At 33.6% G+C, this 23,821-nt stretch overlaps 1 protein-coding gene across 3 annotated transcripts in view; it reads right to left on the bottom strand.

Moving 5' to 3' along the window:
• The window catches only part of Med13 (mediator complex subunit 13), a 94,233-nt gene that overhangs the window by 46,059 nt on the left and 24,353 nt on the right, over nucleotides 1-23,821 (bottom strand). For all 3 annotated transcript variants that reach the window (XM_076871308.1, XM_076871310.1, XM_076871309.1), the window contains exons 4-9: nucleotides 21,439-21,584; nucleotides 20,520-20,717; nucleotides 18,773-18,967; nucleotides 17,999-18,161; nucleotides 17,493-17,603; nucleotides 10,108-10,791 (exon numbers count right to left, since the gene is read on the bottom strand). In XM_076871308.1, the coding sequence (XP_076727423.1) occupies nucleotides 10,108-10,791; nucleotides 17,493-17,603; nucleotides 17,999-18,161; nucleotides 18,773-18,967; nucleotides 20,520-20,717; nucleotides 21,439-21,584 (1,497 nt within the window). The remainder of the gene's footprint in view (nucleotides 1-10,107; nucleotides 10,792-17,492; nucleotides 17,604-17,998; nucleotides 18,162-18,772; nucleotides 18,968-20,519; nucleotides 20,718-21,438; nucleotides 21,585-23,821) is intronic.

The raw sequence follows: 23,821 nt of genomic DNA, 5'->3' as shown, positions 1-23,821 counted from the left end.
TGCCATCTGTTTCTACTATAGTCCTCTCTCATTTACACCACTTCAAAGGGTTTCCTTGGTGATCCTTAAACAGAATAGACACCTCTTAACCCTTCCCTTTGTTTGGGACATTCTTTCTCCAAATATCTGTATGGCCAATTTTTTTAATTCCTTCAAATCTTTGTCACCTTCTCTGTGAGATCTTTCTTATTACTGTCAACCTTATTTAAAATTGCAATATGACCACCTATCTATAACACTGATCCCTCTTACCATTCCCTATCTTCCCATTAGGAATTACCTTTTAACATATATAATTTATTACATTCATAGTTGGTTATCATTCCCATTGGAATAAAAGTCCCACAAGATCTGGAATCATCTTTGTTCACTGAATTATCTCAAATGGAAAGAGTGCCTGACACATAATAGGCAGTCAATAAATATTTGTTAATGAATAAGTAATATCTAAAAGAACTGAAATATTTTTGCATTAATAATTACAATTATCTGGTACTTTGAAATAAATTATCTTTACATCATAGAAAGTACTGATGTCGGGTTGGGGTGGTGGCTCAGCGATAGGTCGCTTGCCTAGCACATGCGGGGCCCTGGGTTTGATCCTCAGCAGCATATAAAAACAAAATAAGGATATTGTGTCCATCTACAACTAAAAAATAAAATATTAAAAAAAAAGAAATATAGTTTATCTACTCTGAACATTTAGACAAATATATAAGGTTTGGGAATATTAGTCCAAATGTAAAATCTTTGAATGACAGATATAATATCTCATTCATCTATGCACTAATGCCTAGCGTTAGCCATCACTCTGTCCTCTATGTGGAGGGGTGAAACAGCATGTATTATTCATATTCTGTTTATAACAGATTATTATGAACATTTATTCATTAAGAGCTCTATACCTCATCATATTGAATCCTAAATAACTATTGGCTGAAAACTGTGGGATACTATAATTTTTAAAAAATAGTTTTATTTTGACATGTACTCTCTTATTTAATACTTTAAATAACATCATAAGATAGGAAATGGAGGGCAGTCCTTCTAATTTTGATGTGGAAGTTATGTAAAAACAAGTCGTTTTTCAAGGTCACGTAGTGGGTAAAGTTATGAATGGAAAAATTTAAATATTTACTCAAATAACTAACTATTAATAGGGAAAAAAGCATAAAGAAGCTCTTCCATCCACATCTTGACACTACTACTCTGTACAGGTAAATAAAACAACTGTTTTGCACATTAAGTTGTTCTCTGGCGGAAGTATAAAAACTGCCACGCTGTTTACACACATAGGTGCTAAACTAGTGCACAGTAACATTGTTAAAAACACTAATCCTCCTTCACAAGGCTCTGTTAATAAAAAGGAGTAAACCAAATGCATTGCCTAAACACAAATTTTTGTTATTTTATTGAATCATTCTCACAGACATTGGGATATGCAAAGATTTTAAATGTAGTCAATATCAAATCACAATAAATTTTAAAATAAATTTACATTATACATTCTTCTGTATTAAAAGTTCATAAAAATAGAAATAAAAAATGGTGAGTTTTGAGGTGCCTGATTAAAAATTCAAATTTTTACTCTTAATATTCAATTATATAGTACACATAATACTTTCATATACAGGAACAAGAACACCTCTCCTTTAATAAAAAGAACTTTCATAGATAGCCAATGCTTAACTTCAGATAGTTTCAATTAGAAATAAAGCTAAGTACAGACAAACTGGAAGAGAATCAGGTACAGCCATAAGCAGAAGTGTTGAAAAGTCCAAAGCAAATTTAAATTTCCTTTGTATCATTAATTACATCTCCCACTTTTCACTCTGACAATAACACACTAACCTGAAATGCACTGATAAAATTTAACATGGCTTAGGGTAGGAGCTGCCTTTATTTAATAAAAATTCCTCTACACAAGATATGACAGTATTTTAAGATTGACAATTATAGAAGGAGACAAGCAATAGAAGGGAATGTTAAAGAACAGATGAATTTAATGAACCTTAAAATCTTTCCCTTTTCTTTAAATTAACTTATTCTAGTACCATCTCCCACATTCAGAATGAATCCTTGAACTGAATCAAACTATCAAAATTAGAGTTTTATTGCATTAAAATGAAACAGCAAATAGAAGACTTACTTAAAAGATTTAGAGTACAATCAAATCAAGTTTATTTCATCACAGGTTTCTTTCTATGAGACAAAGGCATTCAAAACTACCTTTTAGAGATCAAATAATGCATTCTATACTATACACATACAATAAAAATCTGGTAGATATAATACAACAAAGCAGTAGTTCTACTGATGAATATTAAAATAGTTAAGACATCGTAATGCATCCTGACTACAGAACAACATGGAAAGAACTATACTCAGGTATACATCTTTCTTTGCTCAGGGTTTAGAAAGGTTTCAATCTGAATTAGAATAGCAGATTATTTTAAACAATCACAAATTTTACTAAAACTAAGAACTAAACCCTTGAAAAAAGATTTAAAAACTATAATGCTTCTTGGCAAAACTTTTTGTCTTTAAAATTATAAGATCCATAGCCTCACCCTCTATTCTAAAATAGACACTATTACTAACAGAGAAACTAAATACAATAAGGAACAAAATGAAGATTTTGTTTTAAAAACTGCCCAGATGTCTGTATATTCCATGTATGGGACATGCTGTGTTCCACCCCTAACACCTCCCTCCCACAATGAAATTCTAACAAATTAAAAAAGGAATTCAACTTTAACAGAGCTGGTGAAAATATTTTCATAAGGTGCTACACATGTAAGTCTAAGACTAAGGAAAGTATTTAGAAATTATGCATTCTATTACCCTGTACTAGTTAGCCATTACTATCAAAAACTACACAGCAGAAAAATGAAGAGCAAAGCTTTCTTTCATTTATCCATTTATTATGGAAGCATAGTACATATCACCTTTCAATAGTGATCAACAGAAAACATCTATTTATACTAAATGGAAAATGGACTTCTACTCAACACAAATAAAACAAAACTCTAAATTTTCCTCCTACTATAATTCTCTATGAAATTCAACTATTATGAGAAAACTATTTGTTTAGATATATTCGTGCCCTTTGAACTCTATCTACTCTGGGTTATTAATGGTTTCCTCTTAAGCTATATACACATGTTCCAACACCGGATGGAATCTGTCTAATCAGACAATTCATACTGAATTCACATTTTGCAGTCTGCATATAATATACATAGCTAAGGTCACAGATGAAAAGGGTATCTCAAACCCTCTTCTTAAAAACTATTTGTTTATTTTTGTTTTAAGTTGACATGCCATTATTATTTAGCTAGACCTTAATTATTTAGCAAGACCATACTTAGTAAGGTATGCCAATAGTTATTTCAAGGTACTTCTATTCTGGAAAGCAACTTCTAATAAAATCATAAAACTGAAGTTTGGTAAGATGTAGCCTGAAATAGGTAAAAAGGCTTGTAAAGAAGTCTTCAAACCTGTTCTTTCTCATCTTCCTCAAGAAATTAATATGCTTGTTAACTCTTCTGTTAGTCTACTACTCAACTTGCTGAAAAGATTTTTCAACTACATCATAGCATCTATAGCATTGATATATCCCTGCATCTATTGCTATGTTTGTAATTTCCTAGAGATAACCTTACATCACTTTTTGTCTGAGTAGTTCAAACATATCCAAATCAATCTCCCTGCTCATAAAGCTTGCAATAGTACTCCTGTTGTTTGAAGAATAATATATCAATTTATGAGCAATAATTTGCTGTTCTATTGCCTTTAACCCACTTTTCAATCTCATTTCTCATCACAGCACACTAAACTACTAAACAGGATCCCTATAATCTATCCATGCCAAACTACATTAAAAGCTTCTGATCTCCATAAATGGAATTAAATTTTTCAACCAATTGTGGTTCTGCATTCTTGTTGTCTTTCTTTGTTTTGGTATCAGGGATTGAGCCCCGTGGTGCTTCACCAAGGAGCCACATCCCCAGCCCTTTTTATTTTTTTGAGATAGGGTATCATTAAGTTACTTAGGGCTGTGATAAATTGCTGAGGCTAGCATCGAAATTGTGATTTTCCTGCCTCAGCCTCCTCAGCTGCTAGGATTATAGGAGTACAGCACAGTGCCCAGCTTCTGCTATTTTTTATTCATGCTTCTATAAGATAATTTAATGTTATCTTCCATTATACAACAAGTTTGGAGCCTGGACCAAATTTACTTTATACCCCTACAGTGTCTCAAAACATCTTGCACACAACAGAAATTTCAGTTTTATGCAAACTGATATAGAAAAAAATATATATATATATATTTTTTTTTAATTGTCAATGGGCCTTTATTTTTATTTATTTATATGTGATACCAGGGATCAAACTCAGTGCCTCACACATGCTAGGCAAGCCTCTATCACTGAGCCACACCTCAGCCCTAGAATACATATCTTTTAAGAAAATGAATTTAAAAAGAAAGATAATTGTTTTAAGAAAGGAGAAAGAATTCAGGACTTGCAAAAAGTCTTCTAATTAACGTCATTAAAATTAATTGCTACACATTTAAATATACTTTCAAAACTCAAAGGAAAGATAATAGAATTATCAGGTTCTTCCAAAAGATCCTTTTCACCATGGGGAAAAAAGGACTTTCATGCTTCAGTATGTGACAACAAAGATTATGCCAGTATTTTACTGTGGTTTAGGGGGACTAAAGTAATACTGGGAGATCTTCCTAATGAAGTTTATCATTAAACACAGTGGACCTAATAGCTATTAATAGCTACTATTAGAGTTAAAAGGTATTCATTACCTTAAAGCACTAAAACGCTATTAAAATGTGGAGCTGTATAATTTTTTGTTGTGGAGAGACTACACCTGCACTATAAAGATATTTAGCAAGCCAGGTACAGTAATACATACCTGTAATCTCAGCTACTGGGGAAACTGAGGCAAGAGAATCACAAGTTTGAAGCCACTTTGGGCAACTCAGAGATCCTGTCTCAAAATAAAAAATAAAAAGGGCTAGGGATGAAGATCAGTGACAGAGTGCCCCCAGATTCAATTCTCAGGACTGGGAAAAATAAAATTAAAAGGTATTTAGCATCTCTGGCCTCTACCTACCTCATGTCACTTGCATATGTCCAATTATGACAACCAAAAATTTCTCAAAATACTTTTATCATCCTGAGGATGATAAGATGGAAAATACCCCCAGTCTAAGAATTACTGCCATAGGACAAGAATTCCAGGGAAAGGATAGAATCATCTAAATGACTGAAACATGAGAAAAAAAAATTGTCAACCAAGTATAGAACTATTATAATCCACAAATGTTTCTCTCAGTGCATACAGAAGCAAAACCTCTGATGGATGACCTATCTCCTAATCTATAACACTATAATAATGAGTAAATTTTGACATACTACAAATTTTAGTAAGTATCATAGTCTTAACAATGCTCAAGAGACAAAATAACACAAAAATTTTAAAAATTTATTCAATTGTTTGTTAGCTTTTCTTTTCTACGAAAGAAAAAATGATAGCTAGGCACAGGCAAAAGCAGAAGCATGTTATTTCCTTAACTTACATAATCATGACCAAGTACCACTCTACTCTGCATGCTATTTTTCTATATTATGCTTCTTCATTCTCATTCTTATTCAGTAATAAAAATGTCAAATCATTTTTAGAACAGATTCTAATGTTAAGCTATATACTAAGGTTAAGCAGCCAAAGTATTTATTTAAAGCTATAGCCAGAATTCTTAGATCTTATGAACACAATGTGTCCATAAAAACTCACTCTTGAAGTTTTTATAATTGAAAATATTTATACCACATTTTTACAAACATTGAATAGAAAATATAACTTGGAAAATAAACAAGTTTTAAAGCAATAAAATGTTCTAGGACCAAACTGCTGTTTCATTCATCCAAACATTGTTGAATTTCTACTATATTCCTAAAATTGTTGTAGGCATGTTTGTGTTAATGCTAGAGGAATACAGCAGCAAACAAAGAGTCCTTGCCCTCATAGAGCTTACATTCTAGTAGGGAAAAGACAATTAACAAATACATAATTTCAGATGAAATATATTAAGGAGCAATTAAAAACCAATGTATAGTATAGACATGATTTGGGGGAGAAAAGATAGACCATATTTTGGACAGAATGATCAGGAAAATTCTATCTGAAAGGTACTTAATGATAAGGAGGTAAGTAGTTCCCCAAACTGTGTGATGCAATTTGGAAGGTCAAGAGGCAAGAGTTTGGCTTTTGGAAGGAATGGCAAGGAGGACAGTGTGGCTAAATCAGAAAGCAAACAGGGTAAAAACTAATTAGGCAGAAGACTGTGTACAATTTTACATTATCATGAGAAAGACTCTGAATTTTATTCTTAGTATAAAGGCAAACTATTGGAGGGATTTAAGCAAATGAAGAACATCATTTAACTTATGGTCACCCTGGCTGCTGTATACAAAACATTCTTTAACAGTTTCAAGCAAGACCTAAAGTTGGCTTAGGTACTTGTATTTAGCACTGGATAAATTACTACCCTCCCTCTTCCCTAGTTAAATCCCACTTTTCCTGGGAATTGAACTCAGGGGTGCTCTACCACTGAGCCACACCCCCAGTCCATTTTATTTTAAGAGGCCTCACTGAATTGCTGTGGCTGGCCTCAAAGTTTCAATCTTCATGCCTCCCACCCCCCAAATTACTGGGATTATAGGTATGTGCCACCATGCCCAGCTAGATTATGATCTTTCTTTTAAACCTGTTTCTAAGACATTAACTTCAAAAGATCGACTATTACACAAGTTAGTTGTCTTTATTGATCAGAAAAGTATTCTGAAGTTTCTTAATTCAAAATCCAGACTTTAATTAAAAATAAAATCCTACAATTCTTTTAAATTCAAAGTGTTAGATGAAACAAAGGTGTCTGCTAAAATGATAACAAAGGCATTTTAAGAGAGAATAAATCACTTAACAGTAGGGAAAATGAGAGGCTATAAATGGAACAGACTAAATCTTAGGGAAGCTCAAAATCAGATGAAATACAACAGAGAAAGTTCACAGTCTACAGTATACAAAAGGAGACTGTAGGAAAACTATATGAACAATATAATACTCAAAATGCCTAGAAAAAAAATTTTTTTTAAAAAATCTGGACTTAACATGTCTAGACGAAAATGAGAAGAGCTCAAAATGGGAAAACAGATTTTTTTTTTTTTAAATTCATAAAAGGTAATGGAGGTGCTGGGGTTGTGGCTCAGCAGTAGAATACTCGCCTAGCATGTTGAGGCACTGAGTTCAATCGTTGGCACCATATAAAAATAAATAAATAAAATAAAGGTATTGCGTACAACTACAACTAATAAATAAATAAATAAATAAGGTAATGGACGATTGAACTCAGGGCACTCTACCACTGAGTTGTATCCCTAGTCCCCACAGTCATTTAAAAAAAAAAAATTTGAAACAGGATCTCCTAAATTGCCTAGGCTGACGCTGAACTTGTGGTCCTCCTGTCTCAGCCTCCCAAGCAGCTGAGATTTCAGGTGTATGCCACCATGCTTGATGGCCAAAGTGATGAGGACAAAGAGATTACCTTCTTCTTCATTCTGAAGTGAAGCAAGGCCTGCCAATCAAAAATGTTAGCCTATATCCACAAACTTTCCAATCTATTCTCTCATTTTAATGTGTCTATAAAAAATAATTATTATCAGAAATATAAGAAGAACAATGAAGATATAAGATCAAAATAAGGTAATTCTACAGCCAAAAAAAAGTTTTTTAAACAAATGACAAGAAGGGGATGCTAATCTTTTATTTTTTTAAAAATCTGTTTAGGGTCTGGGATTGCAGCTCAGCAGTAGAGCGCTCACCTAGCACATGCGAGGTCCTGGGTTTGATCCTCAGCATCACATAAAAATAAATAAATAAAGATATTGTATCCAACTAAAAAAATAAATATTTTTTAAAAAATCTGTTTAGAAAATTTTAGTAACACGAGGGGCCCCAGCATGGTGCACACCTATATAATCCCAGCTGTGAGTTCAAGGCCAGCATAGGCAATAGAGCAACACCCATCTCATTCATTCATTCAATCATTCATAAATAAATAAATAAGACAGAGAAATTCTATAAAGGGCTCTAAGAAACAAGAAATTCCCCCAGAACACAAAAGGGGAAAAAGATTTTAAAATGAGAAAATAAAGAAACTCACCATTGGAATCATAAAGTTCCAAAGAGAATAGGGGGGGAAAAAAGAGAGATGATATCCAAGAAAGAGATTTCCCAGTAGCATGACAAAAAAAAGACTTCAAATTAAACAGTCCCTTCAAGTATTTAGTACAAGGACTTAAAAAAAAAAAAGATTGCTATACTTAAACATATTCTTAGAATTTCACAATTCTAAATCTAAAAAGAAAACCCTAAAGCCTCATGGAAGTAACAGATCACATTCTTTAAAAAGTGAGCCAGAATGAGACTGTTATTACATATTTTGTTGGAAGCCATTAGAAGACAAACAATGCCATAAGAGTTCCAAGAGAAAATGATATTTCACTGAAAATGCAATACATAGTCAAATTATCAATGAGTACAAGGACAAAATCAAATCATTTTCAGAAATTCAAAGATGTTAAATATATATTTCCCACAATCTCTCACTCAAGAAGAGTATTGAAGATGTTTGTCAACAAAATAAGGGCAAACACCAAGAGAAGCCACTAGTTATATTAACTTAGGCATCTGTCTACTAAAATAAAATCCTAGAAAACATATCCAGTAAACACTAGAAAGTAAAAAATTCTATATAATAGTTACAAAATAGGGAAAAAATACACAAATAATGGAGACATATGACATTTTAACCAACTAATAAAGTCTAAGATATCATTTAACCCTTGAGTAATTTTTAAACAATAAAAACATAATTGACTGACAATGGACTGAGAGAAGGAAATGTAATCTTTGCATACTGCTTGGCCTTTGACTAACAAATAGGTAGACAGTTCTAAGGAATATAGTAGTAGCATTTTGTTGGATTTCATCTTTTAAAAAAACAAAAATGCAAAAGGCTTATTTGACAAGCTGTATATATATTCAGAAAACAGAAAAAAGAAAGCCGCCTTCTGCCCAAAGTATGTCATAAATATAGTGAACAAATAAGGCAAATCACAGATGAAGCAAAGTATCTATAGCACATGTTACTAACATAGGTAACCAGAATGTGAAAAGAACAAATCAGACAAAAGAGAGAGACTTAAAAAAAAAAAAAAAAAAAAAGACTCTGCAATTCACAGAAGAGGTAATCTAAATGATCAATATATATTTTACAAGATGCTTAACCTCATTAGGAATCTGGAAAATACGTATTAAAGACAATGAGATGCCATTTTGCATACAGCCAAATTCAAAGACTCCTAACACCAAGTATTGAGGAAAATGAACAATAACAGTTTTTCTCATACTCTGCTAATTCATTAGAGAAAAACTATATCAGCTGTTTGGACAGCAACCCTTAAGATTGAAAATGGACAAACCTCATGACCTAGCAACTCTAATTTTCAATGTATTTCCTAGAGTAATTCTTATACAAGTGCAGAAAGAAATGTGTACAAAACAACTTCAGTTACATCCTTTGTAACTGTGAAAAACTGAAAATGATCAACATATCCATCTTTTAGAGAGCAAATTAAATTATGATATAGTAACAAGGAAATACCATAAAGTCATTAACGTGACTTAATTAGAGCTACACATATAAGGACATGTATAGAAATAATAAGCACCAATTCAGGAAGTGAAAGAAGAAAAATAGTACACTGGAGTTCTAACATTGGTTGGCTGATGGATATACGAGTGTTTATATATTATTTTCTCCACTTTTTTTTTTGGTGGCTAAACTATTCATAATGAAGAGGTTCCCTGAGGAAAAAAAAAAGAAAAGAAATTATACAAATTTAATACTCAGAGGATTTATTATTGTAAATCCTATTCTGAAACAAATCCCGGAGTCCTAGTATTAAGAATTTAGATCATTTCCACCCTTAACTTATAGTAGTGACTATTAAAAAAAATACATACTCTGTAACTGATGTTACATTTTCCTGTCCAAAAGGTCCAACTGGATCATCCTTGAATTTATCACTTGGAAGTTGAGGTGGTAAAAACTCTACATCTTTTTTCTTTGGGACTTTGTAATACTTCCAGGCTATATTAGCTTCATCTTCTTCCAAGTTTACAGCTGTACCAATGTATACTGTAGGCTCTACAGCTTCCTGGAATTGAGGTGGGAAAGACTGGGACAAACTGTCTATCCTATCTTCCATTGGTTTAGTAGGAACCAAGGGATCCGGTGTTGGCATTTGATAAAAATGTTGACTCTGAGGAGTTGAAGGTGTTTTAGTCACTCCTTCATCAACCACATCACATGGATGAGGACTAAGTGGGGGTGGTTGAGGTGAATTTGTCATTTCAGTGCCATGCATCTGAGGAGTCTTTGCTACATCATTAGTTCGGATATTTGAAAATCTCACTTGACTATCTGAAGTAGAGATGACAAGTCTTTGGCTGGCTGAATCTGTGTCCATGCCAACATCATCACTGATAGATATACGATGGTGAAAAGGAGTCAAGGGGCGTTTCTGAGGCTTTTCACTCTTTTCTTGCTTCTCACTGGTCTTGTGCTTAGGAAGTACTTGTTGTTGCTGACCTAAAGATGGTACCTGTCCTTGTTGTCCAGAATTTCTTGGTTTGGGATTTTTGTGCCTGTAAGTTAAAATAAAGGTTTGATATTTAGAGAATCACTATTACAGCAAAGTGACATTTGAAATATTATTTGTTGTTTTTCATATAATCCTAAAAACAGAATAATCTGGCTGGGTACAGTGGCATATGTGGGTAATCCCAGTAAATTGGGAGGCTGAGGCACAAGGACAGAAAGTTCAAGACCAGCCTCAGCAATTTAGCAAGGCCCTAAGCAACTTAGCGAAACCCTGTCTCAAAATAAGAAATAATTGCCTGGGGTTGTAGCTCAGTGGTAGAGTGCTTGCCTTGCATGCATGAGGCACTGGGTTCGATCCTTAGCACTGCATAAAAATAAATGAAGACACTGTGTATTGTGTCCATCTACAACTAAAAATTAAAAAATAAGAAATAAAAGGGCTGGGGGTGTGGCTTAGTGGTTAAAGCACCCTGGATTCTATCCCTGGTACAAAAAAAAAAAAAAAAAAGGAATATTAACTTCAAACATTTCTACTTTTATTGAAATAATTTAGCGAATACAAGAAGACAAGAAAAAGATGTCAAAAGACTTCATTAGTAAAGGAAGAAGAAAAACTTTTTATTTGCAGTTAACAGTGTTAGAAACTACTCAAGGTGATCAACAACCAATCGATCTTAAAACTATTAGAGGTGGGAGCTGGGGTTGTGGCTCAGTGGTTGAGTGCTCACCTAGCATGTGTGAGGCAATGAATTCAATCCTCAGCACCACATAAATGTAAACTAAAGATATTGTGTCCACTTTAAAGTAAAAAATAAATATCAGAAAGGAAAAAAAAAAAACAACATTAGGTGGGACATCCAAACGTTATGTCTCTTCTGATGTGACTACTACAAATCAACTACAATGCTGTCCATAAAATACTCTTGCCAAAAACATTGTACTTGAATCTAATCAAGGTTCTAGATGAGCATTGCCCACAAGAACTTTGTACCATGATGGAAATGTTCTGTATGTGACTCTTGAGCACTTGAAATATAGTTAATGCAACTGAGTAACTTAATTTTTATACTTCTTAAATATAATTTTTATACTACTTTAAATAGCTACTAGTGGTTACTAACACACAGCACAGCTGTAAGAGCTATCTTCAATTTATAGAAACATAAAAGTTAAAAAAGAAGTTAAATGACAGCGAAAACCAAATTTGGGTATACAAGGTAAATGATAAATTCAGAACATGGGACATCCTATAGGACAACTGACCTAGTTCCTCTAACCAAGTCAATGCCACATATAGGAGAGACTCAGAATACTTATTTAAGTAAGTACTCCTTAAATTTGCATGCTAGTCAAACAAACCATCTATTCTGAGACAAATATTGAGCGGGTATTATGACATCAAGGAATTACTGCTCATTTTATTGGGTATAATAACAGAATTATAAAATAACAGGGCCAGAGGTACAGCTCAGTGGTAGAGTACTGGCTTACCACGTGCAAGGTCCTGGGTTCAATTCCCAGCACCGTAAAAGGAAGAAATAAATAAATAAACCTCACATAGAAAAGTACTACAAAGTTAAATGGTATCTTAGATTTGTTTGAAAAACTTCATTAAGAAGCTAGACAAAGGCTGGGATGTAGCTAGCTCAGTGGCAAAGTGTCTCCCTTGCATTTGCAAAGCCCTGGGTTCGACTCCCAGTCCCCCACACCCCCCCCAAAAAAAAAAACCAGCATCAGCAGCAGGTATACAATGAGGCACACCCCCGTAATGCCAACTACTCAGGAGGCCAAGGCAGGAAGATCGCTAGATCAAGATTAGCCTCAGCAACTTACTGAGGCCTTGATCAACTTAGTGAGACCCTCTCTCAAAAAATAAAAAGGTTTGGGGATAGGGCTCAGTGGTGAAGGAACCATTGGTTGAATTCCTAGTAACAACAACAAAAAAAAGGTGGGTATGTATGTATGAATGTTTGCTAATATGTAAAGTATAATGGCTGCTCTGAGGAAAAACACTTGTAGGTAAAGCATTTGTACAACTATCTGAGGTACAAGATGAATTAGGCCTTTTTTTCACAGAACACCAATTTTATTTGAAAAACAATGAGTATCCATCCATATCTGACTGATTATTCAGGAAATCTATTTACTAAATTACAAAAATGAACAAAACAAGTTTGTCATTTTAAGAAAGAAAAACTGATAAATCTGAACTTTAGAGTAAGATACAGAACTTTGGAAAATTTCATCTGCCACAGGGAACTCAACAATTTTCTAATATTTACTTTTCTGGTGAGATCATTAATGACATAAAAGAATGAAATTTTTGTTACCTTATAACAAAATGTTCAGAAGAGCCACATAATTTAATGAATTGATGTTTTCCAAATAACCAATGTAAGAAAAATCATGCTTAAGTAAAATATCCAGTCATTAGTGGAGTATAAAAATTTCATTAACATGGCTTCAGATTCCACATTATAACTATCATTTAATAAACTATCACTTGCAAATTTTGGTGCAGTATCAAAGGAGAATATCCATAATTATCTGAAAAAGTTATTAAAATATTATCTTCCCTCTTCCAACTGCACAGCTGTGTGGGCTGCATTTTCATCATATATCTCAACCAAAACAACAAACAAGAGGTTGAATGCAAAAGTAAATATGAAAAAATCCATCTATCTTATAATGCTCAACATTAAAAAGATTTTTTTAAAAACTGTAAAACAATGCCACTTATATAATTTTTTGTTTTAGAAAATATAGTTAATGTCTATAAAAATTTTTTATTCATGTTAATATACACTGGGCTTATTGTTGTTTTTAATAAATTAAGTAGTACTTCAAAATTTCTCTAAAATAAATATAAATAGATATAGCCCATATAAATAAAAGCACATTAGGTATCACACATTTTCTTTTTGATGGACTGGGTATCAGACCCAGAGGTAGGCAAGCAATCTACCCACTGAGCCATATCTTAGTCCCCACAATAATTTTTGAGAGTGTAAATGAATTCTTAAAACCAAAATTTTGAGGTGTAGTCTACACAGTATTAAGAACACCTCCATTAAGGAAGTGAATTATTTTGTTATGTCACAAATACAAGGGATGTGAAAAATAAACAGCCATATATTTACTTAACCAGCTGTAAGAATAGAAACTATATTCATTGAGGCTATATAATAATAATCCATTATTGATATATACCATTATATGGGTCTTCAAAAAAATTTTTTTCTGTGGGGGGAACTGGGGATTGAACTAAGGGGCACTCAACCACTGAGCCACATTCCTAGACCCATTTTGTATTTCATTTAGAGACAGGGTCTCATTGAGTTGCTTAGCATCTCACTTTTGCTGAGGCTAGCTTTGAACTCATGATCCTCCTGCCTCCATCTCCCAAGGTGCTGAGATTACAGGCATGTGCCACGGCACCAGGATAAAATTTTGACAACACTGTCATAGTCCGGTACAGACCTTTACTTTAAAACAATAAAAAAAAAATAACAACAACAACAAAAAGGTTTTTTAAAGACAACAATTCTAGAATCCTAGTATGAATTTCATACTAGAAATCAACCAACTTGGGAAATCTGTTTAATTTAGTGTTAACATCTGAAACTTAATTCCTTTTTTTGTCAAGTAACATGGCTAAGTGTAAATTGTCTTATGAACATTCTATCAGACAAGTCTAATATCAATAAATGTGCACTATTCAAATCTCACTGGTGAATGATGCAACCAAAACAATGTTATGCTTCTCACTTACTAAAACAACTTTAAAAACAATTTTGAGATAGTTCTAAGATGAGTGAAAGTATAAGAAAAACAAAAAAATGAGGAAATTTGGTAGAATCTTTTTGAATTCACAACTGTTTAAGCAGTCTTTTGCCCACAATCATCACCTAATCCACCTAATTTATATCCTATCCAGTATTCACCCTTAAATTTAAAAGTTCAAAAAAAATCTAACTTGATAGTCACAGCAATAGTCATTTTTAAAAAGCTGATACAGTTAATACATATTTAAAAAGCCTCTGAAAACAACTTATATGTCCATCAAATAAAAAAACTCTTGGGCTGGGGTTTTGGCTCAAGAACACTTGCCTAGCATGTGTAAGGCACTGGATTTTTATTCTCAGCACAGCATATAAATAAATAAAATGAAGCCCACTGACAACTAAAACAAAAATTAAAAAAAAAATTTTTGATACTTCCATTCAGTGCAATACCAAGAAGATATTTAAACAATGAGGCATATTTACAAGTAACTAACATGTTAAGATCTAAGGAAAAAAAATAAGACGTTAAATATATCAGAATAAGCTGGGCAAAGTGGCACACACCTGTAATCCCAGTGACTCAGGAGGCAGAGGCAAAGGATTACAAACTCGAGGCCAGCCTCAGCAACTTAGCAAGACCCTATCTCAAAGTAAAAACGGCTGGGGATATAGCTCAGTACCTAAATGCCCCTAGTTTCAATACCCAGCACGAAAAATAAAAAAATAAAATCAGAATGTAAGCGTCAAAGGAAAATGTAATGCAAAATTACAGAAAAACTTGTAAAAGAATAATATCTAACTGGCAAACAGCCACATATAGATAGGGAAAGGTAGTGGATATGGGGAGAATGGGCAAACTTAGTATGTGTAATTATAATTTTTTTTAAATTTATTTTTGCAAATCATTTGTTACATATTTATGCCATTTTTAAAAAATCAGGTTCTTTAAATTTTTTTATTTAATTTGAATTTATTTACTTATTTATTTTAATATGGTACTGGGGATCAAACCAGTGCCTCACACATGCTAGGCAAGCACTCTACCACTGAGCCACAATCCCAGCCCTTAAGAGAATCCAAGGTTAGATAGGGTCCAGTCCTACCTTTCACTCAGAAGAAATTTACTATAGAGAACAGGTTACCAAAACAAAAAAAGAGAAAGCTACCAGGATAACAGTAACTTGAGACTGTGACTTCAGACTAAAAGGACAATAAGATGAATTAGTCTCACCATGTTGCGAAAGCCTGGGATGTGCTATAAACAAAGCAAGAAATGCAGCTTTTGGGACCATGGAGGAAGGGGCTATTAATAGGATACACGGGAGCTGCTGATGTAGCTAGCTCAAAAATGCAGTGGCTTCTTCCCTCCTTCCACCCTCCAATCTTCTATTAACCAAAACCAGAAAGCAAGGGAGCCTAAGAAATTTAATTCCCTGAAATACAAAACAAAGTAGGGAAAGGGTAGGAGCAAACTGGAGGCCAATTAGCATAGTTAGTTAGCAATATTTGTCCTATTTCCTATATTTCACGGCAAAGGAGGATATACACATATGGTTGCTCAAGGCCTCACTCTCATTTAATAATTAAATTAAAAATCAGGCCAGGCACTGTGGCACATGCCTGTAATCCCGGCGGCTTGGGAGGCTGAGGCAAGAACTCACAAGTTCAAAAGCCAGCCTCAGCAACAGTGAAGCGCTAAGCAACTCACTGAGACCCTGTCTAAAAATAAAACACAAAATAGGGCTGGGGATGTGGCTCAGTGGTCAAGTGACCCTGAGTTCAATCCCCAATACCCCCCCAAAAAAAGAAAGAGCAGGTGCAGTTGTTAACTACTTTAAACTGTAAAACAGCTAACATATCCACACTTTTTTAGTTGTAGATGGACACAATATTTATTTTTATGTGGTGATGAAGACTGAATCCAGTGCCTCACACATGCAAAGCAAGCACTCTACCACTGGGCTACAATCCAGCCCTATATCCATATTTTTATTCCAATCTATCAACAAGAGGTAAGCTTTCAACAATATTGCCAGATATTAAAACATTACCATCCTTTAATCCAAAGAATTTAAGTAAGAACATTCAATATATACAGAAATACACCACAATGAGTCCGTCATTATACTCAAGTAGCTAAGGTAAGAAAAACCTTGGCCCTAACTTGCAGGCATTCCATTCTGTTGGCTCATTTCCATGGGAAAAAAGGGTAGCCACCTATTTATTCAGTAACAAGTCCTGATTAGGGATGTCAAAGCCATTATTGTTTACTTGACTGTAAAAGTATGATTTACCTTTAATATGCAGAATAAAATAATAAACTTGGCAATGTAGTTTCAAAGCCTCTAATAAACCTCATCAAAAGTCCCCAATAAATAAAAGGCCTAAAGAATTCATTTTGCTACCAATCTTTCAACAATACAGTCGATTAGAAAGTCTGTATTTGGATAATAATGTAGCTTTAGTCCCTTGCCAAAGCACATTTTCTGAATCTTATCCCAACAACTCACTTGCAGCTGCCCAAAGAAAAGAAACCGCTGCACAAAATTCAACAATGTATTTACCATAAAAAAAGAAAAATGACAGTGGAGATTTTTACTAAGTATATCACATATCATCTCTTTTACAAGAACCCTTGGAAGAAATATCTCAGGCACAGTACTATTGAGGAACAGTTTTCTCAAGAGACATGCATCTTTTATTTTTCAGATGCTGTATATACCATAATCTAATAAGATCTCTTTTATTTGGCTGCTAGGAAAAACTTCCACAATCTACCTCTGGTATCTGGAAAATACATACATCTATAATCAGCTTCAAATTATTAAATTTTCTTTCTTGTATTTCTTTCTTCTGAAAAAAATTCTAACACAGTGTTTACATAAACATATCCCAAACAAAGTGAATAAGAAACAACATACATATACACACAACCATCAATCAACTAAAAAATAATCTACCTCAAACAACTGCAATTTGTTCTTTGTGTGGCTTCAACAAAGTCCCAGCATGCCACTTTATCAGGAGTTTCTTCTTCACATAGACCACCTGATGAAGCAGAATACTTCCTCCTAAAATTTGAAATTACAAAATTTCTTAAGGTTCACAAAATTTTCTAATTTAAATTTAGCATTAAAAATAATTTTAAAAAACAAATTTCTGAACTAAAGTCTTATAAATGACTGTTTAACTTTTAATTATAAGTAATTACCCAACATGAGATTTTCTTTTTTAACTTGAAAATGAAAATACATGGCTGGGAACAGTGGAACATGCCTATAATCCCCAGCCACTCAGGAGGCTGAGGCGAGAGGATCACAAGTTTGAGGCCAGCCTCAGCAACTTTGCAAGACCCTGTCTCAAATTAAAAAATAAAAAGGTGTGGGGACGTAGTTCAGTAGTAGAACACCTCTGTGTTCATTACCCAGTATCGCTAATAAAAAATAAGAAAAACTAAAATACATACTTGTTCTGTGCTCTGTTCATATTACATTCTTGCCAAACTCTATCCACAACATGATTTGCTAACTTTCTGGGTATTTTCCCACCATGGTGGCTAGTACTATCAGAGTTGAAGCCATCAGACACTGAAGAAAATTTGACCCACTTCTGGGCAGACTGAGGATCAACTGCAAATAAACAACAACAACAAAAAAAATAAGCTGTAGGAGAATAAAGTAGATTTAAAGTAACATTATTGAGGGTTATATTAATTTATGATACAACTTACTCAAGCTGTCTGGTAAACCTGTTCATATTTGAAACAAAAAAGAATATTAAATACTGATAGCAAAAAAATGTCAACAGGGGATGTAAATTGAATTATAGTATGTCAATTTGTTTTCCTGGCTTAGAGAATCAAATAAAAATTATAGAGGCCAGGAGTATAGTTCAGTGGTAGAACACTTGCCTAACATATGTGAGGCCCTGGGTTCTTTTCCAGCACCACAAATAAGTCAATAAATTGTTTTAATTTTGGGAAATACACTAAGTATGTAGGAATGATGGGACATCATGTATGCAATTTGTTCTCAAATGATTCAGAAAAGACTAGTGATAATGAATGTACACATACAGAGGGAATAATAAAGCAAACATTAAATTTGGGAATCTAGAAGAAGGCGTTCTTGGTAACTTTTCAGTAAGTTTTAAATTATCCAAAGTATATATATATTTTTTCCATTCTTATGTATTCAATAGGTTTATCACCAGACTTGATGAAACAGACTAGTATTAATACCTGTTTGGACTTCCTCAGGAGAAGTAGGTGGTGTAAGAGTAACTGAAGACATAGCAGGATCTCTTGTGGAAGCAGGCACTTGGTGGACACCCAAGCAAGAAGCTGAACAGTGAGAGGATGCCACAGAACTAGGCGTAGGAATGTCTGACTGGGGGACTAGAACAAAGCATGCTGGGTAGATCATTCGAACACCAGCTGAAAGGGGAAAAAAATGAACAGGAAAATTGATGACTATTGTGACTGCAGTGGAATTAGTCTCAATTCAAGAGCATGTAATAGAAAAGCAGGCATACTATGACCAAGTTTGCACAGAAAAGGTTTTTATCAAAATACACTCTTTTAGCAGAAGCTATATTTTGTTTTTTAAAGAAAAGTCTTTTTGCATATTTGACCAACTAAACCATATAATTTGTTTAAATTATTACTAGAATTATGAACTATATTCTATTTTTAATCAACAGGTCTACTTTAATTTTTTCCAGTGCTAGAGACTGAAGCCAGGGCCTCACCCAAGCCAAATACTACCATTAGGTCACATTCCCAGTCCTATATAGCTCTGTTTTAAAAACCTAATAAATGTCTGTGTTTTGTTTCTGTTTTTGTCACAAATGTTCTGGTAGTAATGTTTTTACTAAAACTGAATACTGCTAATGTTTCTAATTTAAAAAAAAAAAAATCAATGCAGCAATCTTTATATATAACATTAACAGTAGATTCCACTAAATACTGTATTATAGTCTAATCCCAATTATCTGTTCAATTACACACTCTCCATACTTTCCATGTCTCCTAAGGTACAGTACATATATGTCTTCACCCCATTGTGGGGCTTGGCTATGTGTCTTATTCTAAAATATATGCTATATCCTAATAGGAGTGTTAAATGTGCTTCCAGGGTCAGTAGCAGCCTCTTTTACTTCTCTCTTCTAGTAGATTAGCATTCCCTAGAGTAAAGGTTACCTTGGTAACCTTGGTCCTTGAATGAGAAAACATACAGAATAGAGCCAATGTGAAAACAGCTGACCTAGGCAGAGTACACTAAAGCCACAAGTTCTTTTAGAAACATTTTCTGTTATTGGAGATGAGAGTTTTATTAAATGTTCAAGCACTGTATAACATTTATTCTGTCCCATCTTTAGCATACTTCCCTTCAGATAGAATATATTTCCCTATCTCAATGACTTTTGCATGGACAAGTAACTAATTTTTGTTTTGTTGGATACTGGAGGTTGAACCCAGGGGCACTTTTACCACTGAGCCACATCCTCAGCCCTTTTTATTTTGAGACAGGGCTTTACCAAGTTGCTGAGGCTAGCCTGGAACTTGTGATCCTCCTCCATCAGCCTCCCAAATCACTGGGATTACAGGCATGTACCATCATGCCCAATTATGTAACTAGTTTTGTCCAATGATAAGTGAGCAGATGTAATATACACCATATCCCAGTAGAAGCTTTAACTATACTTATATGGCTAGGTTTGGTTCCTAATGTTTTGATTGTTCTTTTAAGATTAGTGTGTCCCAGACATTGGGACTCCTTCAACCTACATTACAGAATGAGAAGATATATGGTGCCAAACCATGGCCAAGTATCAGGCCTTCTGTAATCCAAACAGGAAGTAGGCAACACACAGATGCTTGGTGCTGAAAGCCACTGAGGTATTAAAATTATTTGTTACTCAGTAAAATCTAACTAATACAGACAGCCACATGGTTTCCCCTTCAGATTAATACTCAGAATCCATACCAACAAGAACTTCTACTGCAGCTAAAGAATCATCTTCCCAATCCATATCTTCTTGTTTTTCTTCAGACATCTCCTTCAAGGAACATGAAATAGGATAGAACTGTTTCCATTCACCAATCAATTTTTTTGTAGCTGAATCAGACATCTTGAATGCCTGTCCTGTGAGAGTGCCATTTAGTCCAAATGGGCTTAAGATAACTAGAAACCCAGAGCAGACATCAAGTAAGTAACTCAAGACTATTACACCAAATAAGATCATGTTGAATAGTGTGACAAGTAATTATGCAATTCTAAAAACTATTAAAAATATGTCTACCCCCAACTCAGAAATACAAAGAATTCCATCAGGAATTGAGGTATCTGTAATATTTTTCAATTTCTCTTGACTAAAAAAGCAATTTGAGGAAAACAATGTGAATATACAACTCTAAGTACTTACAATGGACTGCAACATAAATTTAAACAAACATTAGATTTTAAGATCAAATTAACACATTTCTAGTCCTTAAAACAAACCAGCAATCTCTTAAAACATTTTTCCTACTGGAGTTTAATGTTTTTATGGTATAGATGATATTGAAAGTTCCTGTGTAACAATGTTAAACATGGCTTACTTATATGACCTGACACACAGGATAATCTTGAAAAATTAACAGGTAATGCTATTTAACAGAAAACATTAAAACCTTAATATTTGTTTTCATGGATTTTAAAAAATAATTCTTACATTAATAAACAAACTTTGTTGACTTAATACTCTAATGAGAGAAAAGAAAGAAAGCTATATTAAAATCATCACTAGGCTAAAGATCAGGGGCAAAATTCCACCAAGCCCAATATGCAAAATTAGCAACTTCAATAAGAATATTCTTGAAATAACAATAAAAGATCAAATTCCTAAGCCAATAAAATAATCTACCTTGAAACGGGCTATTAGATTGCTGAGCAAGGGTGATGTGCTCTTCACTGAGAAGATATACGGGTTGATGTTGGTTAATTTCCACACTGGTACAAACATTGCTGTCTCCATGCAAGAAAAAGGTGAAAGAGCAGGACAAATGTTCACTAATAAAGAAGAAAAAGTTGTATTTTAGTGATGATTAACAGCAAAAAAAAAAATTAAAAAACACATAAAAAATAACCAGCTTTTCTTTATTAAGAAGTTATAACACAAAAAACGCATACTTTCTTTAACCCAGGAATGCTTCATCTGAAGGAAAAAAGTCATAGATGCAAGCAAATATTTAGTTGTAAGAAAGGTGGTTCACAGCACTATTTATGATTTTTTTAAAAAGCTGCAAAATAGATGAACCAGTTAAACAAGTCAGGTACACCCACATGTATTTATATTATTATATAACCACAAAAATGTTGGGAGAGAGGATTTAATAGAAAGTAGACGACTATCAAAATAGCATGGTCTTAATTATTTAGAAGAAATAAGAATTTTCCTTTATTAAAGAAGTATAGCAAAAAAAATTAATGGCCACAATTTTTATTTTGTTCATTTTCACCCTCTCTGTAAGAAATACAAATATATAAACAGGCCATGGTAGAGCTTGTCTGTAACCTCAGTACTTGGGAGGCTCAGGCAACAGATGACTTGGGCCCATGAGTTCACATCAGCCTGGACAACACAGTAAGACCCCATCTAAAAATATACCTATTAATACAAATATGTTTTCTTGTTTTATTATTTCTGAAATTGAGACATATCCAATTAATCATTTAATGAAATAATCTCTCAACCAATGAAATGATTTGAAAGCAATCCTAGAATCAAGGACAGATGTAAAATACTCTATGAGATGTGTCTGGGTATACAGATTGGAAAATAAAAATGCCTTAGAACAGAAGATGTATCCTGGGCTGGGGATGTGGCTCAAGCGGTAGCGCGCTCGCCTGGCATGCGTGCGGCCCGGGTTCAATCCTCAACACCACATACAAACAAAGATGTTGTGTCCGCCGAAAACTAAAAAATAAATATTGGAAATTCTCTCTCTCTCTCTCTCTCTCTCTCTCTCTCTCTCTCTCTCTCTCTCTCCCTCCCTCTCTCACTCTCTCTTTAAAAAAAAAAAAAAAAAGAAGATGTATCCTTAAGACAGATTTAGACAGTGGCAGAGAAAGGAATGAGATTATACACTAAGAATCTACTTTTCTTATTTTTTTCTCCACACATTTTAAGAAGTCCTTTAAAATATGATCATTAATCAAATCATAACCTGCTAAACATGAATAAACCCTCTTGAATTTTTTCCAGACAAGGGAGAGCAAAAAGAATTGTTATATTAAATTATAGGAAGTAATGCTAGAGCTAACAAAAGTGGAAAATAGTATAAGTGAAAACATAATGCTGAGGCAGGACTACAAGTTTGAGGTCAGTCTTAGCAACATTCCATCTCAAAAAACAAAAAGGGATGGGGATGGAGCTTATGGAGCTCAGTGGTAGAGCATCCTAGGGTTTAGTTCCCAATGCCACTAAAGGGGGGCTGGGGGAAGGAAGAGAGAGAGAGGAACAGAGAGGAGAAAGAAAAATGTAAAAAGGAATAATAGAACTAAATATTTCATTTTTAAAAAAATTTTTAGTTGCCAATGAACCTTTATTTTATTTATTTATATGTGGTGCTAAGAATCGAACCCAGTGCCTCACTCATGCTAGCTAAGCGCTCTACTACCGAGCCACAACCCCAGCTCCCAAGTATTTTTTTTAATTTATATTAGGGAGTCAACAAATAATGTCTAAAGTTGATAGAACAAAAATTGAAATCAATCATTCAAGTTATGAAAGTAATTTAGAGAAGCTGGTTTGAAAGTATTATTTATCTCAACTCATTGTATCTCATAGACACAAACTGAACTTATCTATGGAATTATGGTAGTAACCACCAGAAGCACTAAACAAAAAGTTTAAAAACAAAGTAACCTAGTTATTTCTAGGAATGGGAATGAAGTATTAGAGCAGGATTTTTTTTTTTTTTTAAATCACACCATTCAGTGCTACTTGAATTAAAATTACTTTTAAATGTTTTAAAATACTGAATTCTACACATTATTCAGTAGTTAATATATCTTTTGGATCTAATAGTTTTTAGCATTAAACACTGCAGAACTAACTAAATTTTTACAGAAAAATTGCAAAGATACTACAGAGAGATCCATATCCCTTCACCCAGTTTTCATTAATCATGCTATATCTATCAAACAATAAACTTACATTGATATGTCACTATCAGTTGAACTCCAGTCTTTTATTTAAATTTTCCACTTAGGCTTTTTTTCCATCTCAGTTTCCAATCCTGAGA

The sequence above is a fragment of the Callospermophilus lateralis genome, chromosome 11, assembly GCF_048772815.1.
Source record: "Callospermophilus lateralis isolate mCalLat2 chromosome 11, mCalLat2.hap1, whole genome shotgun sequence".
NCBI classification, from domain to species: Eukaryota; Metazoa; Chordata; class Mammalia; order Rodentia; family Sciuridae; genus Callospermophilus; species Callospermophilus lateralis.
The sequence above is the reverse complement of the archived record's forward strand: the minus strand, read 5'-3'. Positions and strand labels throughout refer to the sequence as shown.